This window comes from Lampris incognitus, chromosome 1 (assembly GCF_029633865.1).
Source record: "Lampris incognitus isolate fLamInc1 chromosome 1, fLamInc1.hap2, whole genome shotgun sequence".
NCBI lineage: Eukaryota > Metazoa > Chordata > Actinopteri > Lampriformes > Lampridae > Lampris > Lampris incognitus.
Window position 1 is genome coordinate 142,002,333 of NC_079211.1, and position 16,929 is coordinate 142,019,261.

General features: G+C 46.2%; 1 protein-coding gene across 1 annotated transcript in view; it reads left to right on the top strand.

Moving 5' to 3' along the window:
* pdlim2 (PDZ and LIM domain 2 (mystique)) overlaps nucleotides 1–16,929 on the top strand; it is a 42,325-nt gene that overhangs the window by 19,932 nt on the left and 5,464 nt on the right. Inside the window, exon 7 of the mRNA XM_056285911.1 lies at nucleotides 15,790–15,908. Within this exon, the coding sequence (XP_056141886.1) occupies nucleotides 15,790–15,908 (119 nt within the window). The remainder of the gene's footprint in view (nucleotides 1–15,789; nucleotides 15,909–16,929) is intronic.

The following is a 16,929-nucleotide window of genomic DNA, read 5'->3' on the forward strand; positions in this document are numbered from 1 at the left end:
CTACATGTATAACCAGAGCTGACTGGCTGAGCAGGCTATTTGCTAGCCTGACATCAAAATACAGAAAACTAAACGGCACAGACAAAGGAACTGGTGCAAAACGGGGTGAAACGACCCATCCAAAACAAATCAAAAAGTGGATAGAGGGTTTCCATGCTCTCTATTATGTTTATTTTCCTTCTTTTCACTTCCAAATTTTTTTCGGTTTCTCTTGTGTGATTTTTCTTTGGTAAACGCAATACTACCCTCAAGGGCACATCTAGGCCCTGCACTTTACTATGTAGCCACATCGCACACGTCCAACCCCAACACCACCGCTGACCATGCTTTACACACTTCAGCAAACCACTTCCGTACACTCCATAACACGGTCTGATCTGGTTGGTGCAGTCGAAACTGGGGTTCATTCGTGAAGAAGCCATTGAAGGCGAGGGTCAAGAGCTCACTGAAGTCTGTCATGAGGATAATCTGAAGAAGCCAAGTGTGAGAGGTTGTGAGACCTGTTGGACATGGTGCCAAGTTGTCTGAAACAGTGTTGGATGTGGCGTTATGATGAAGAAATGAACATTCAGTCACTGTGGCGGCAGCTCTGGTGGGTTTCCTGTGCTCAGTGCTTTAATTTTTTTTTCAATTTTGATATACTTTATTAATCCCCATGGGGAAATTATGCTCTGCATTTAACCCATCCTAGCTGTGTAGCTAGGAGCAGTGGGCAGCACTCGGGGACCAGCTCCAGTTCGTCTTGCCATGCCTCGGTCAGGGATACAGACAGGAGTATAACTCTAACGTGCATGTCTTTTTTGATGGTGGGAGAAACCGGAGCACCCGGAGAAAACCCACCACGGGTAAAACATGCAAACTCCACACAGAGGACGACCTGGGATATGACCCCCAAGATTAGATAACCCCTGGGTTCGAACCCAGAACCTTCTTGCTGTGAGGCGACAGCGCTAACCACTGGGCCACCGTGCCGCCCAATTCAGCTTATGGCCGATTGTTAAAAGCTTGAACTACACATTTTGGAGTGACTGTAAATTTGTCTGTGTGTTGTTCATGTTTCTTAATCAGCATTATGTGATGTCATACCTGTCAGGTAGACTTGATTATCAGTTACTAATAGGAATGTAAAGATATTAGTGCACAAATGTAAAAGTAAAATGAGCTTTATTTAGGCATTTGAGAATTCTGAGATCTTATTTCGGTTCAAGAAACATGTTATTTTGTGTTTTTGTTTGAATTCTTCGGTATTCCCGTTAAATTAATTAGTCCTTGTACCATGAAGAATGCCTTGTAAAAGGACTGGCGGCTGCAGTGTATTGAGGTTTTACAAGAAAGACAGGATGCAAACATGTCTGACATTTTTAAAGCAGGGTGTGCATAAACCAAAAGGTCATTTATTTATTTATTTATTTATTTGTCTCTGACATTAAGCTGAACAACTGACTGCCAGGGTTTAGTTCAGTGCACACTGTCAGAGAGAAAATGATTAGTTCCAGTCAAAACAATGGCCTTAACCTTTTAGTTGTTGTGTGGAAAGTGACTCATTAGTCTCTAAGTGGTAAAACATGGAGTTATCGGCAGATTGCTGCTCGACTTTGCTACGCTTATTTACTGTTCCAGCAACAAAACCGAGAGAGGGGGGAATAGATGCCTGGAAGGACTTCAGGGAGTTGGTGCGAGAATAATGTGGGAAAGTTCATTGTGAGATATTTCAGCTATGCCTATGCTAAATCTCAAACGCTGGTCCCACTGAAGATGCAGCATGGGAGATGACCGAGCAAGAAAAAATACACAGGGCTTTTTAGTGGGTAAAGGAATTCCAGTCATTTTTGTTAGTTGTGTGGAAGTTAGATAAATATGCCCTTTTTGGCCAGAGGATTGTTCTTCCAAAACATCCAAGCTTTCCTTCTAAGGAACCACTGGCTTAGAAGGCCGGTTTGAAATAACCTTTGTTTTTTTTTTCTCTCCTGTTTACACACGATAAATTGGATTCAGATCCAGTATCGTACACTCTACACAAGCCAGTCTCTGAGAACTTTTAATTTGTATCATGTGTGATTTGGATCCCTGTCACATTGGAGAGAAAGCTGACCAGTTTGAAAACACATACCGATGGCCAGCATAATTCTCAAATGTACTTGCAAATACCTATCAATGGCACGTATCAAGATCCGAAAATTATTTTGGATGTTAGTTACATGTGCTAATACACAGTTTGGCCAATTTTTGGGATAATTTTAGATTTATGCAAAACTGCATATATCCATTCATCTATCCATCCATTGTCTGAACCGCTTATCCTGCTCTCAGGGTCGTAGGGATGCTGGATCCTATTCCAGCAGTCACTGGGTGGCCGGCAGGGAGACGCCCTGGACAGGCTACCAGACCATCACTGGGCCGACACACACACTCTCATAGCTAGGGGCAATTTAGTATGGCCGAGTCACCTGACCTACATGTCTTTGGACTGTGGGAGGAAACCGGAGCCCCCGGAGGAAACCCACGCAGACACAGGGAGAACATACAAACTCCACACAGAGGACGACCTGGGATGACCCACCAAGGTTGGCCTACCCCAGGGCTCGAACTCAGGACCTTCTTGCTGTGAGGCGACCGCGGTAACCACTGCGCCACCGTGCCGCCAAAACTGCATATACTCGGATGTAACTCATGACTTGATTGAGCAAGTCCAACAAGTTGGCCTTTTGAAGTCATGACCATTACTTAGTTAGCTATCAGCTTGTTCTCCTTTAGGAGCCCCCTTAAATATGCTGTCAGCCGTGATCTCTTGGGCTAATCTTGGCAAGGTAACCTCTTTTGTATGGTTTTTAAAGCCTATAATCATTTATATTTAGTCTCTCTGACATTTCCAAGACTGGCAGTTTGTGGGGGAGAGCTGTGTGCGCTGACATGAATCAGCTTTTTGATCCGCTGGCACTGTAAAGGGATCCAGATGACACAAACGGATTGTGTGTTGATCAGTGAGACGCACTGAAGCGCAACATCCTATCTGAGCCAGGCGGCCCGGGGCTGGCAGCACAGCAGAGACTATTGCGTTGTCTGGTGGCTGAGAGTTTTTATCAGCAAGCCTGCAGGAATGCAGCGCCTAACTTGCGCCTTCGTCATGGCCGGACATCTGGCGTGACCTTTACATGTTTGTGGTATTTATGGAGGCAGGTGGACCAAAGGGACTTGAACCTTTGCTCATGACTCTGAGGGAAATCTGCTATTCCTTTTTCTGAGCCATTATGGAATTCATTCCATATTTTCCCCCCTCATTTTCCATCTGAGTTGGAATCCATACCCCCTACACCCTCTGGGAGACATAACATTCATTCCACCTCATTTGCATCCATGGTCAACTTGAATTTGTCTTTTTTTTTTTTTTTGACTGTTTGATTCAGTGGCTTGGAATTGATACCAAGTTGATATAGTCCTTTTATGAAAGTGGTAAGCCATTTCTGTATTGACGTACAGAGTTAACCCAGACTTGCTCAAGAGAAACGATCACAATGTTCCACCATCATCTCTGTATATATGTTGTAGGGATAACATTCCATTTATAGCCGTAATACTGAGCAGTCCTCTGTCTGTGAAGTGCGCTACTGAAATTTTGCAGAAAAGTGTCCTCCGGGGACAATATGTGAATGTGAAAACTACACCCCTTATTTCCTGGTGCGCCATTACTTTTAGTGGGCTACATTGAAAAAGGCTACATTGGACTGTCCTATAAAGACTGCAGTTCAGATTGTCTACCAGTGTTGTCATTGCTGGATACTTTTCCCCACAATTTCAGGGATGTTTCAGAAACGCACGGCAGACTTCTCTGTATTATGGCTGCTAATGGGAGCGTTATTCCTGCCATGGGTCTGTTTGTATTATATATATATATATATATATATATATGAGAGAGAGAAATACATGATTTAAATTGTGATTGTTTCGGTTTAAGCAATCTCGGAACCTAGAGGCTAAATGGTCTGATGACGATTTAGCTCTGGGAACAGCGGCCAATATTTCGGGAATTCCCGTGTCATTGCTGGCTGCTCGTTTCCGTTTCCTATGAAGACTTCCTCTTCCACGCGCCCATCATTGTTTACGGTCGGATTAACAACTTGAGACGCTAGAATGGAGTTGGAGTTGAGAGACGACGTCTACGACCGGATTGTTTGACAAGTAGTCGACACGAGTCGAACATTTCTCCACTTAATGCACTAACGTCGATGCTTTTTGTAGGTGTTTTGGGTACAGACGTCATTTCAGCCGATGCGTTCAGCCTCGTTTGCTCCCCACACGGACTGGTACCAACATGCAACCAAAGCATGTTCCTGTAGAAATTGCCGCCTTCTCAAAGGTGGTTGGTCAATACTACATGGACTAAAACAGAAACCAGAACACTTCCAATACCACCTGCCTTATATTGTGTAGGTCCCCCTCAAGCTCCCAAAAAAACTCTGACCCGTCGAGGTAAGGACTCCACAAGACCTTTGAAGGTGTCCTCTGGTATCTGGCACCAAGATGTTGGCAGCAGATCCTTTAAGTTGTGAGGTGGGGCTTCCATGGATGGGACTTGTTTTTCCAGCACATCCCACAGATGCTTGATCAGATTGAGGAATTTGGACCAAGGCAACACCTCAGTCATGTTCCTCAAACCATTCCTGAACATTTTTTTCAATGTGGCAGGGTGCATTATCCTAATTGAAAGAGGCCACTGCCAACAGGGAATACCATTGCCATGAAGGGGTGTACTTGGTCTGCAACAATGTTCACGTAGGTGGTATGTGTCGAAGTAACGTCTACATGAAAGCCAGGACCCAAGGTTTCCCAGCAGAACATTGCCCAGAGTATCGCACTGTCTTTACCGGCTTGCCTTTTCCTCATAGTGCATCCTGGTGCCATGTCTTCTCGAGGTAAATGAAGCACATGCATCTTGCTGTCCACATGACATAAAAGAAAATGAGATTCATCAGACAAGGCCACCTTATTCCATTGCTCCATGGTGTAGTTGTGATGCTCATGTGCCCATTGTAGGCTCTTTCAGCTGTGGACGGGTCATCATGGGCATTCTGGCCGGTCTGCGACTACGCAGCAGGGTGCGATGCACTGTGTGCCCTGACACCTGTCTATTATAGCCAGCATTAACTTTTTCAGCAATTTGAGCTACAGTAGCTCTTCTGCAGGATCAGACCAGACAGGCTAGCCTTCACTCTCCATAGGCATCAATGAGCCTTGGGCGGTCATGACCCTGTTGTTGGTTTACCGGTTGTCCTTCCTTGGACCACTTTTGGTAGTTGCTGACCACTACATACTGGGAACACCCCACAAGACCTGCCATTTTGGAGATGTTCTGACCCAGTCATCTAGCCATCACAATTTGGCTGTTGTCAAAGTCACTCAGATCCTTATGCTTGCCCATTTTTTCCTGCTTCCAACACATCAACTTGAAGAGCTGACTGTTGACTTGCTGCCTAATATATCCCACCCCTTGACGGGTTCCATTGTAATGAAATAATCAATGTTATTTACTTACTTGTCAGTGGTTTTAATGTTTTGGCTTATTGGTGTATATAGAATCTGTTAATGGAGATTACTGTTTAAGGAACCCAACACCCTCCCTATCTTCCCTTTTTCTGGGCTTCCAACTGTTTTGGAAAGCTTTTTCTTCTTCTCTGCGCCTGACAGCCCTACCGTTTGCCAATATGGAGCCCAGTGGATTGGACTTGGTCCTAGCTCAGCCTCCTTCCCCCAAAGATGTCTCTCCTTATTTTAAAGTGGTGAGGAGCCTCGCACTGCTGTAGTGGCATTAAAGAGTGGAGTCCTTACAGAGCGGTGGGTTAGGGAAATTACTGGGAAGAGGTATGCCGTGGAGACTTTCAGTTGTACTTCCCTGGCAGGGACACATAAGCTGGGGCCTCCATGACAAGGCCCTCTGTCCTGACGGAGAGGTGCAGGGTGTTGTTGTATCAGGTGATCAGCCTGTCTGAAAAGCCCCTAAAAGCTTTTTTAGCCCCTGTTTTGGCTCCTTGAGTGAGGGGAGTGGGACACGCAACAGGATCCTCCATTTGCTGGGGTGTTGGGTGTCCTGAGAAAATGCTTCTTTACAATGGTGGCTATGATGGCAAGGGCTCTGCAAGGCTGCTTTCCCTTTTATGCCCAGTGTCACAAGGCCTGTTGTGTGACGGGAGCTGAAGGAAATGGGATTTTGGGGGGTTGTGTTGGTGGGGTGTGGACACCAGGGGACCCTCTCGCACTCCCTTACTGCTCTTAAGTCATCACGTCCCTTTACAGCTCCTCTAAGGCTGATCTAGCACAGCAATGCCCTTTGTGCATGTCCCCATTGACTGCAATGGGAAAGTGAGCTCAGTATGCAGTATCTGCCTTGCCCTCTTCCCTCACACACATGCTCGCATGCACGCACAGATAATGATGGCAGAATGTGACGTATGACTGTCTATTGTAATAATGAATTTAAAGGTATAATGACATGGTAGCATGCCCTTGTGAATTTATTATACACAAATATAAAAAGTTCCTTATCTTAAATGCACTTAATGATACAAATTGAATTCATGCCCATGTGGATTTACTCTATTTGTTGGTGATTTGTGTCATAGTTTCCATCTGCATTTGGTGTACCTAAATTGCCAAGGATGTGTTTGTCCTTTTGTCAAACTGTGAAACTACCCTGTCACACCAAGCTAAAACCTTGGGGTTTTTAATGGGATCGGCTTTGGGTGAGAAAGTTAGTGACTCAAAATTCTTGGAAACCGGCCCTGGGTACATCACGGCAGTCTTCATAGGCATCGGCACAACATTCTCCTGGTTTAACGTCTAGCTAGATGTGACCAGCTATGTTTATGGGCTAGCATATCTGTGGGATCACCATAACAAAAGAACAACGGGCGTCCCACAGTCACTGAAGTCAAGCTAAGGCATTGCATGTTAGCAGGCAGGCCATCATCAGATTTCAAAGCAGAGCATCTGTTTGACATCAGGAATAGGCCGTAACGGGATCCCGGTTGGGTTGAGCAGGGCCAGAACCAACTGCTTTTCACAGGACATAGGCCTGTTGACTGGGCCATTAGGACAAGACTCCCCGGGATAGGTTTCTAGTTGCTGCACTTTGAGGTTCCTGAGGGTTGCCTTGTTGGGATGCCTCATCCTGTGCTTTGGTTTGGGTGGTTGCTGTATAAATAACCATCGTAAGCCAGAATGGCCAGCTGGTGCAGGGTGACGGGCAGTGTGGGGCATGTGTAGGCCAGTGTGTTCCTCTCTACCAGACTGGGTGGGGTGACCTTGGCTAGCTGACCTGTATCACTGAGCTCTTTATCCAGAGATGGCAGGGCAATTATCCACCCATCCATCTCCTATCCGTCTGTCTCTACATCTGTCTATCCATTCAACTACCTCAGCAGTCCAGCCTGCTCGCCTGCTGTTGACTTGATCCTATTCTATTTTGGAGGTTGTGGTAGATCGGAGTGCAAAGCTGCGGTCACAGCCATGGAACTGAAATCGAGGCTTGGCATTCTGAGATGGTAATCGGTCTATTTTTCTTTCTTTTTTTTTTAAATTGACTTAATTTCTTATTTTGTATAATATGCTCTATTGGAGTAAAGTAAATTAAAGCATTATCTTCCAGATAAATGACTCGAAGAGTACCCCCACGGTGACTTCTATGTCACATAATACACAGTCATGCACAGTCGTACGAACGGTGAAGATGGAAGTTGGGAATGATTTGCTATTTCAGGTCTGACATGAGCAGAGCTGTTGTTTGGCTTGGCAGGCCGGTGGTGTGCTGTCTGTCAAGGGCAGTCTGAGGCAGTGCAAGGGGGGGGGTGGCTGTGGAGAAGTGTTTTCTCTTCTCCTCACAGTGGGCTCTGTGAGTGGACAGAGCAAGGCCTTTTCACATGGACTTGTAGCCGTTAAACCTGGTGTCCATTGTGGCTGCAGGACAGGCAGCATGCCTGTCCTCATCCCCACTGATTGATCAGCGCTGCTGTTTTTCTTTCCCCTGGAGTGGAAAAGCAAACTGGGGCTCTTCTGATTCCCCTCGCTTCTCAGGCCCTCTGGATGCACTCATGGGGACGCTCCCCCTGTTAGCTTTTATAGGGGAATGTTGGCCAGGAGAGACGGGGCCTTTTCACCAGCAAGGGCTGTTTACGAAGGCGGGTGAATGGTACTGTGTGTCAGCATTCCAGAAGTTGTTAAGGGAACTGGATAAACTGCCTCTTAGTGTATTCATGCCAACAAAAACGGATGCATCAACATATATCCCCCCCAATTTTACAGAAGACAATGCCGCCAATCTGGAATAATGGCTAATTTTTAGGGGGGGGTGTCATAAATCATAATTGCTAAACTTGTTTTTGCTTCTCCAGGTTCCACTGACGAATAATTCTGCTGACGTCAAACACCATAAATGCGCACCCTTTGACAGTTTTTTTTTTGAGATTTATGCTTTAGCCGTGAAAGAAAAATGATTAATAGTAAGGCTATACCTAATCATACTGTTCTATATATTAAGCTGTCATGCTGCACAGTTACTGCATCTTTGCGTGAAACCGGAGAACAAGAAAGACAAGGTGGCCTCTGTCGGCTTGTTTAAATATAGTCCGTGTTCGTGGAAATGAGATCCTGTCTGGTTCATTAACTGCCAGGTAGTTTCAGACTGATCTTCAACACCTTTATGGATGAATTTAGACAGATGGGCTATTAATCAAAAGTGGACCTTATAATTGGGCCATACCATGTATGAATCCTGGGTGTTTATTTTTCCATTTTTATTGTTGTGCAGTACATTTTAAAGGGTGGATGCAGAGGGTCATGAATTAAACCTATCGTGAAGTCCAGCAATTTTTTTTTCACCTAAAACCGAATGAACTCCAGATGTCTAATTAAGCTTGATATGCCAATCCACTCGGAGCCTGGTGAGGAATTTAATAGCGATGAAAAATGGGTTGCTCATAGCACCCTCCATGGGTAAATAAACACCAGCCACTACCCGAGTATTCATTTCTCATTATACTGTATCTGCCCTTTCAAGCTGAGCTGCTGGGTTCGGACCACCTACACTATGATCTCCCACTATCACATGAGACGGCTTTGCCTTGTCACGGGAGCTATAAGATACTTAAATGTATGGGTCTGGGTGTGCATATTCACATGTGTGATTTAGGTCTCTGGAACAAGTAGCTTCTCATTTACATTGGCACACTCGTAGAAGTTCAGAGTTATGGCGACAAATTGGTATCATGGTACAAACGTTTCCTGTGTAGCTCACTTCCCAGCTCTGTCAGTGGACACCTTACATGTTCACTTGCACTGATACGGGGGTTGGGTATGTGTTCCCCAATTGTACCCGTCCAATTACCCCAGTCTTCCGAGCTGTCCCGGTCGCTGCTCTGCCGATCCGCAGAGGGCTGCAGACTACCACATGTGGCGTCGCCAGCCACCGCTTTTCACCTGACAGTGAGGTGTATCGCCAGGGGGACATAACACGTGGGAGGATCACGCCTTCCCCCTCCCACCTGAACAGGCGCCCTGACTGACCAGAGGAGGCGCTAGGGCAGTGACCAGGACGTATACCCACATCCGGCTTCCCACCTGCAGACACGGCCAATTGTGTCTGTAGGGACGCCCGACCAAGCCGGGGTCAACATGGGGATTCGAAGCGGCGATCCCTATGTTGGTAGGCAATGGATCGCCATGCTACCTGGATGCCTGCAGCCCTACCACTCTTAACGGTGTCACCACACTGCACAGAGAAAGCTGGACTCAGTGTGCGGCCATAGTGAGGCGCACCGAGAGGAAGGTAGAGTCATGTCTTAACAACAGCATCATGACGGATTACTATTCCACTCTGAGCCGCCCTGATGGCTGCTCCACCCCCTCTGCTGATCCGAGGAGGGCTGCAGACTGCCACATGTCTGCTCCGATGCATGTGGAGTCGCCAGCCGCTTCTTTTCATCTGACAGTGAGGAGTTTCGCCAGGGGGACATAGCACGTGGGAAGATCACGCCGTTCCCCCTCCCCCCACCTCGAACAGGTGCCCCGACCGACCAGAGGCGGCGACCAGGACACATACCCACATCCAGCTTCCCACCCACAAACACGGCCAATTGTGTCTGTAGGGACACCCGACCAAGCCGGAGGCAACACGGGGATTCGAACCAGCGATCCCATGTTGGAAGGCAACAGAAAAGACCACCATGCCAACCGGACACTCCCAGCTAGTATGTCTTTTCTTAACACCAGCGTCATGAAGGATTATGGTTACTGAAAGCCTTAATATTGAACACTGTAATATACAAGCTCAGGCCAAGAATCTTTATAAGAATGTTTGTCCTGAAGTGTTTGCTTGGGCTGCGATGGCTCAACCTATCTGATATGGAGTTTATCTGTCGGACTTACTAGCTGAAGGATGTTTAGTGACCCGAGTCTGAGTGGATACAGAAATGATACACTGGCAGACTTGATCCCTCATGTTTTAGAGGTGTTGAGGAACTAGCTTCAGGTAAAGAGAGAGGGTTACTTAGCCTCTGTGAAACACTTCCTAAAGCATAGCCACTTTATTGATCGGTTGACCTCAAACCTGTAAGAAACGATAACCAAGAAACAAAACAAATGACTCATAGAACACGACAAAATGCACACAACTTCTTAAAGGAAAAATAACTTCATAATGTGTCCAAAAAGGAGCAGGGAAAATTATTTCTGTACCCTCAAGGTCAGCCATGTATTAAAATCTAATATGCCATCAATCAAAGCAAGACGGTCACAAAGTAGCCACTCTTTAAAAGCTTTAAGACTTTCTGTAATTCTGAGTGAAACGGCGCTTCATATGTCAGTCTATATTTGCATTTCATACAAAAAATGCCTTTATTTTCTTCAAACTGATGTCTGTTCATCGCAGCACCGAGGGTGTAACGTTCAGAGACGATGTGCTGCGGTGCCTGTACATTGCGTTTCATCGTGTTGGTCTGGTGGAGTGTGTAGCAGCCATGTTAATGGGACTCTAGCTCCGTGGTGTTAGGGCGCAGCTGGAGTTTGCGCCCCACGTGAGCTTAAGGTGCTCTGTAACCGCCAGCCCAAAGGCCTTTCCGTAGCGCTACTCCGATCAACGCGCTGTCTAGGAGGGATCAGACCTCCTCATAAAGGCTCTCTATTGGGACATGAACCCATAAAACGGTGAGGAATGTTAATTACATGCATTTAGATATAGAGCAATGCCTCGCACTCGATTGTAAAAGAATGTGGACACAACAGCGCACTATTATAAACAGACATAATTAAAAGGCACGGGCCATCAGTGACAGTGGATAACGAGCGGGTTCGCTTCTTCGCGACGGACCTCCACGACCGTACGCCGCTCAATAGGAAAGACTGTACACAGCTCTGATTATTACCCGAGCAGCCCAGGATGTCTGGTGTCCTCTGCCTTATTGTACTATTAGCAGTCATGTCTGTGAGGGAGGAGGCGGTGAGTGAGCAGTTATAGCATTTTAATATACTCTAGCAGGACCAGGTCTCCCCCCCCCCCCCCCCACAATTAAAGCTCCTCCAGGCATCTCGCCCGTGTGCCGCTCGTCCATGCCCTGTAATTGAAGCTGCAGGGTGGTGGTGATGATGATGATGATGCAGAGTGGCACACTTGGAGCCAGACTGAGGGCTCCTCCGCTGGCACTGTCCCTGTGTCTCTGGTGGGCCATGATCTGAAACAGCTGCCCTTGCCTCATTTCAACCATATCCTGTTTGTTTGTATCTCTGTGTGGCCAATCCTACACAGAGCCTTGTTTGTCTTTCGGAGTGCTTTTTGCCGTCCCTTCTCCTTTTTCCGCCCTCTGTCTTACTACTTTTTCTTTTAATTTTCTCCCTGCACACGGGTCGGTCACATTTTTTTCATAGTCGGTCACTCAAATGGGTTTCTGTCGAGTCAATTTTTTTTGGGAAAGTACCTCGTGAATTACTGACCCAGCGAATAAAATACAGATGAGATAACACCCGAGTAATAAGAACGTCATGTATTCAAAGATCTCATGCCAAGTTCCCCGTTTGCCGGTGTATGAATAAACACTCGCATGCTTATTCGTTTGTTTACGCTCGAATTTCAAACTTCTGAGTGGCAGAATTACCGGTTGGTTTAGGTGCCTTTTTTTTTTTTTTTTTATTCACCACGAGGCAAGTACAGGATACTAGAAACGCACCCTAATGACCCGTGGCGTGTAAACCGTGAACCTCCGATTACATATCACAGCGGCTCTAATCAGAGCTTCCTCCTCGAGCCGGCCACGGGAACCAGGAAGAATAGGCTGATGAGTTTTTCCCCAGTCTCTGAATCCCGCTCCGTTTTCAAGACGAAACGGCTTTTCCTCAGTGGTGACCCTCCCCGCATTGCGAAGACACGGGGCTTTGACGGCGCGGACTCGGGGTGCCGCCTCCCAGGAGCATCTTCCTTCCCCCTGTGTCCGCTCACAGCAGAGGAGTGAGGGTTTTAGCGTGATGTTTTGTGGGAAACCCAACCTTCAAGCGGTTGCCAGTGATGTCATGGTTACTAATGTGGAGAGAGCACAGAATGGATTCTGATGATGGGAGAACTTCTCTCTCGGTGCACACAACTTTTTTTTTTTGGGACCCTTTAAGGTCAAACTCTATCGCAGCTGCATACTCCCTGTCGCTGTGGAATGCTTGGTTTTTTTTTGTTGCTCTGTTTGTTGCTTTTGTGTTTCTTTTTTTCTTCTTTTTTTTTTGGGTGCTTTACTTCATTGCATTCCTCTTGGGCCTCATAGATCACAATTGCGATTAGAGCCCTAAATCACCGGGTTCACTCGCATTGTTTTGAGACTGGGGCCTCGGGAGCTTGTTCACATCATGTTTCTCCTCTTGACGGACAGCCTGAGGACTCGCAGCGTAGATTAGATTCAGCAACTAAATCGCCAGCCAGACATTTATGTAACATCTAGCTTTGGTTGCATTAGTGCGGCTTCATGTGCACATAACGGCGTGGCTTCTGTGAGGCTCTTGAGAGGAAGTTCAACCTTTTTGAGGTGTATGCCCGTTTTAGATTTGGTTCACAGCAGGAGAGGACATGGACGTCTCCGTTCCTCCTCCTCCGATGAGCTGGAATTTGTGATCTTATGAGTTTGCTGTTTTTGTGGAACTTTTATCCGGGGGAAGAATCTCACGGAGCAGTCTCAGTGATTGTTTCTGGTAAAGGCTTCCTGGCACCAACCACTGATCTGCCCACTCACCAGGGAAAAAAAGAAGAGGGAAAATTGGACTCAATTGAGAACAGAGACATGGCTGAGAGAGTTGCTGAATTGGAAGCGGGTGCTGGCAGCAAATGCTCAATTGCTTGATTCCAGCAGTGCCACTGTCTTCAACTTCAAACGGGAGCTCCGGCTAAAGTCTCAGATGGACATATAGCGGCTCGCATAGCTTGTGGTGGAGGCTTTTCTCCCTGCGACGGGGCTGTCGCACCGCCGGTGCCAACTGGTGATGGTCAAGGAAGGGAAGAATAGGGAACAGTATTGTAAAACTGGCACTCTGGGTTGTCCTGTGGGCTTTCTGATTTATACCCTCAGTTTTCTTGGCCTTTGCACCGGCTCAAAATAAAGTAATAGCTTTGTTTCTGCAGCAAAGTGGAGCTTGTGGAGCAATTTGTCTGGAAGCTGGCTTCCTTTTTTCACTGCATTTTAATCCCTCTGAACATCACAGGCGAGAGAGCACAGCGTGCATCGCCGGTGCGGGTCTGTCGATGGACACTGTCGCTCATGAGCACAAATTGTTTGTTAGGGATTCCTGACAGTAAAACTGTCCGTGTTGAGTTATGTGCTGCTCAAAACTGGACCAGGTATGCTGTGTGCACATGTGCCTGGGGTCAGTTTTGCCATGTGTGCACACAAGCACCACACCGGAATATTCTGTCTGTCTGTCTGTCTGTCTGTCTGTCTGTCTGTCTCTCTCTCATGTGTGACTCAGTCCTGTGATGGAAAATGAAGTCTTTTCATGTGAAGGAGTGACTTAGTTCATATTGTCAAAAAGATATATTAAAGTCGTTTCTTGTGAAATGAAGACTTGTTTTAAAATTCTTTCTCGGATAAATAAATACATGCAATCACTAAACCTCATTCGTCACCTTACAAAACTTTAATAAACAACTTTCAAATCAACCTTTGTATTTGGTGATGCAACTTTCCTCCAGTGCTCTTGCCTGTTGTAGCCTTGTGTAAGGCTATAATAAACCCATAATAAACCCATTAAGAAAAATAAAAACCTCATACAGTGGATATATAGCCCCCTCTTGTGTCAAATGCAGAAACGTCACTTGGCACGACTGAATTATTCAAAACCACACAATTCAGGTAGGAAACAGTCAGTGAAGCAAGTTAATCCGGCTCGATCGATAAAGTTCATGAAGCGTGGCGATGCCTTTGTCTACTGTCAAGGAACGTATGTTAATATCCAGCGTTACTGTGAGAGGTCTGCTATATTTGGAGTCGGTGGAAGTGCACTCAGGCACTGCCTCTCCCCTCAAACGACCACCGGAGCACGGTGCCAAACATCTGGCACCATGCTAATGTGATATCTCTCATCTCTGCGAGCGGCTGGATTCCAACCCGGCTCTCGATTTGATATTTATATCCAACAGTGTTGATGCAGGTTGGCCGGGATTTCTACATAAATGTGAGGCTGATCAAGCGGGACAACTAATGGGACAGGAATGCTGGGTGTGGCTAAACCACTGAAAACTTCTGAGGGGAGAGAGAAATTAAAACAGAGGGAGCTAAACTTAACAAAGCCTTTTATAACTTTTTTTGTTATGGTTGCTCAGCTTGGGAGTTGGGTTTCACTATTAAGATGCTGACTTGTGTGATGATGTCAAACTAGTCAAAACAGCCGAGATATCTATAAATATATCCTCCTGAGATCAAAGTCGGACCGGAATTGTTAATCAGATTTACGTCAAAAAACCCTTAACGCGGAATAATGCAACGTCAGCAACTGTCTTTTATTTGTAAATGACAAATATCATTATACCTTTTATTCACACCTGCTCTCGATTGTCTCAATAACTGTGGGGGGCGTGGTCTGGTCCTCAATAATATTCATGACCTGACCTTTGAGTGACAAATACAAGCAGTGGTTGGCAACAGGGGTAGGCGTGGTTTCATAATTTGATGATTTGATCTGATAGGTGGTATGTAAATAGATGTGTCTGATTGCATATGAGGGACAGAAAATTTGACTGAGGGAAGCTTAGCTGTGGGGAGCTCCTGTTAAAAAGACAAAAATGATTTTTTATGCTTTTTTTTTCTTTTCCCCCCCCACTAGGAAGAGCGTGCAAAATGCATGTTAGGAAATATTCGCGTTTCAGTTTTGGTCCAACTTGAAGAGGTATCGATACGTTTCTCAATATGATCCTCATGGACCATATCCATCACGAGGCGATATCACACTTGGCTTTATTTAAGACTCCTCTCCCTTCCCATGTGAAGGGCTTCCTCCAGCACTATTTATCTAATGCCAGTGCATTGCCTGGTGGACCACTGATCTAGAAATGGTGCCAGTAAATAGCCATAACAGTTAGCATGACTGTTTGACTCCTTTACGATCATATTGCATCATGGTCTGAGCACTTTCACACAGTTTAAGCGGATTTCCCAACTCCCGGCATCATTTACTGCAGCTGCAGGTGGTTTGACGTGGTTGTCTCTGAGATGTGTGTACCTCTGATCTCCCCCACTCTTTTTTTTTTCTCTCCTCTCATCTTTTTCTGTCTTACCACAGGAGTTCTGCTCTCAAGACCTCAGGAGTAACTCGGTGTCTAGTAGAACTCCCACCCCACCAGGACGCTACTCCCCCCATAGCCCCATCGACCGGGAAATACCAGTATCTCCCCGACGCAGGTAAGCTCTAATACACTTCAGATGTAACACGTCATCTTCACCATTATTATCATCATCATCAACAACAGATTACTGTAGGGCAAAAATCACCTGGATTACCCTGCTGAGAGCTTTTTGTCTGCGTCAGTGTCCCACATACCCCACTGAATACCCCACTGTGCACCGGTGTGTTGAGTGCATGTTAATATGAGAGAATCTTTGTGTAAAAACAAGCATGGAGGTATTTAATGTCCATGCTGTGGCAAAAAAACAAAATCTTCAAGAAGACAATAGAAAAAATTAGTCTGCATCAATTCAAGATGGATTATGGACTTGGCAAACACACACTTAATTTATAGACAGCATAAACCCGGTCTTAAATTAATTTTACAAGTAGTGTAGTAAAATGCTCCAGAGCTTTTAGAGAAATAGTTTTCGCGTAATTAATACTTAAAGACCCAGGAAGATGCTTTTACTGGTAGCTTATGGGGATGCAGTGTGTTGTTGGATCGTTTGCATTTCCATGCTTGCCCCCTTGTGGTGAGGTAATGTAGCTGTAATTTGAGCTGCATGCCCTGGTGTGTAAGTGGTGCCATAAGTGTGTTGAGGTATACCTGAAGTGAGCATCAGTTTGCCTTAAGAGACTTGGTGAGATTATGAACGGAGCACAATGTACCCAGAGTAGAAGTGAAAATCTTTCTCATTTAGTCTTGTTGTCTTTCTTTATGCTCTCTGCTGGATGTCTCCCTGTGGGCTCACAAGAGCTGGAGCAGTCCTCGTGTACGGCTGACTTGGGCCTTAGTTTCCCCTCTGGCTAACCCAGGCGAGAGGGGTATGACGTCGCAGCAGCTGGAATCGAATCACGCCATCCCACATCCCCCCCCCCCAAAAAATCTGACTATCTCTCCCCATTATTGGGCCCCCCGGTCCGGAGACCCCAGCCTGCATTCAAATCTCCTCCCCTTCCATCGCGGCCAATCACAGGCTTGGTGACCCCGTTTCTGCCCACCCTTTTTTCCCCCTTGTCCAATGAGCGGCAGCC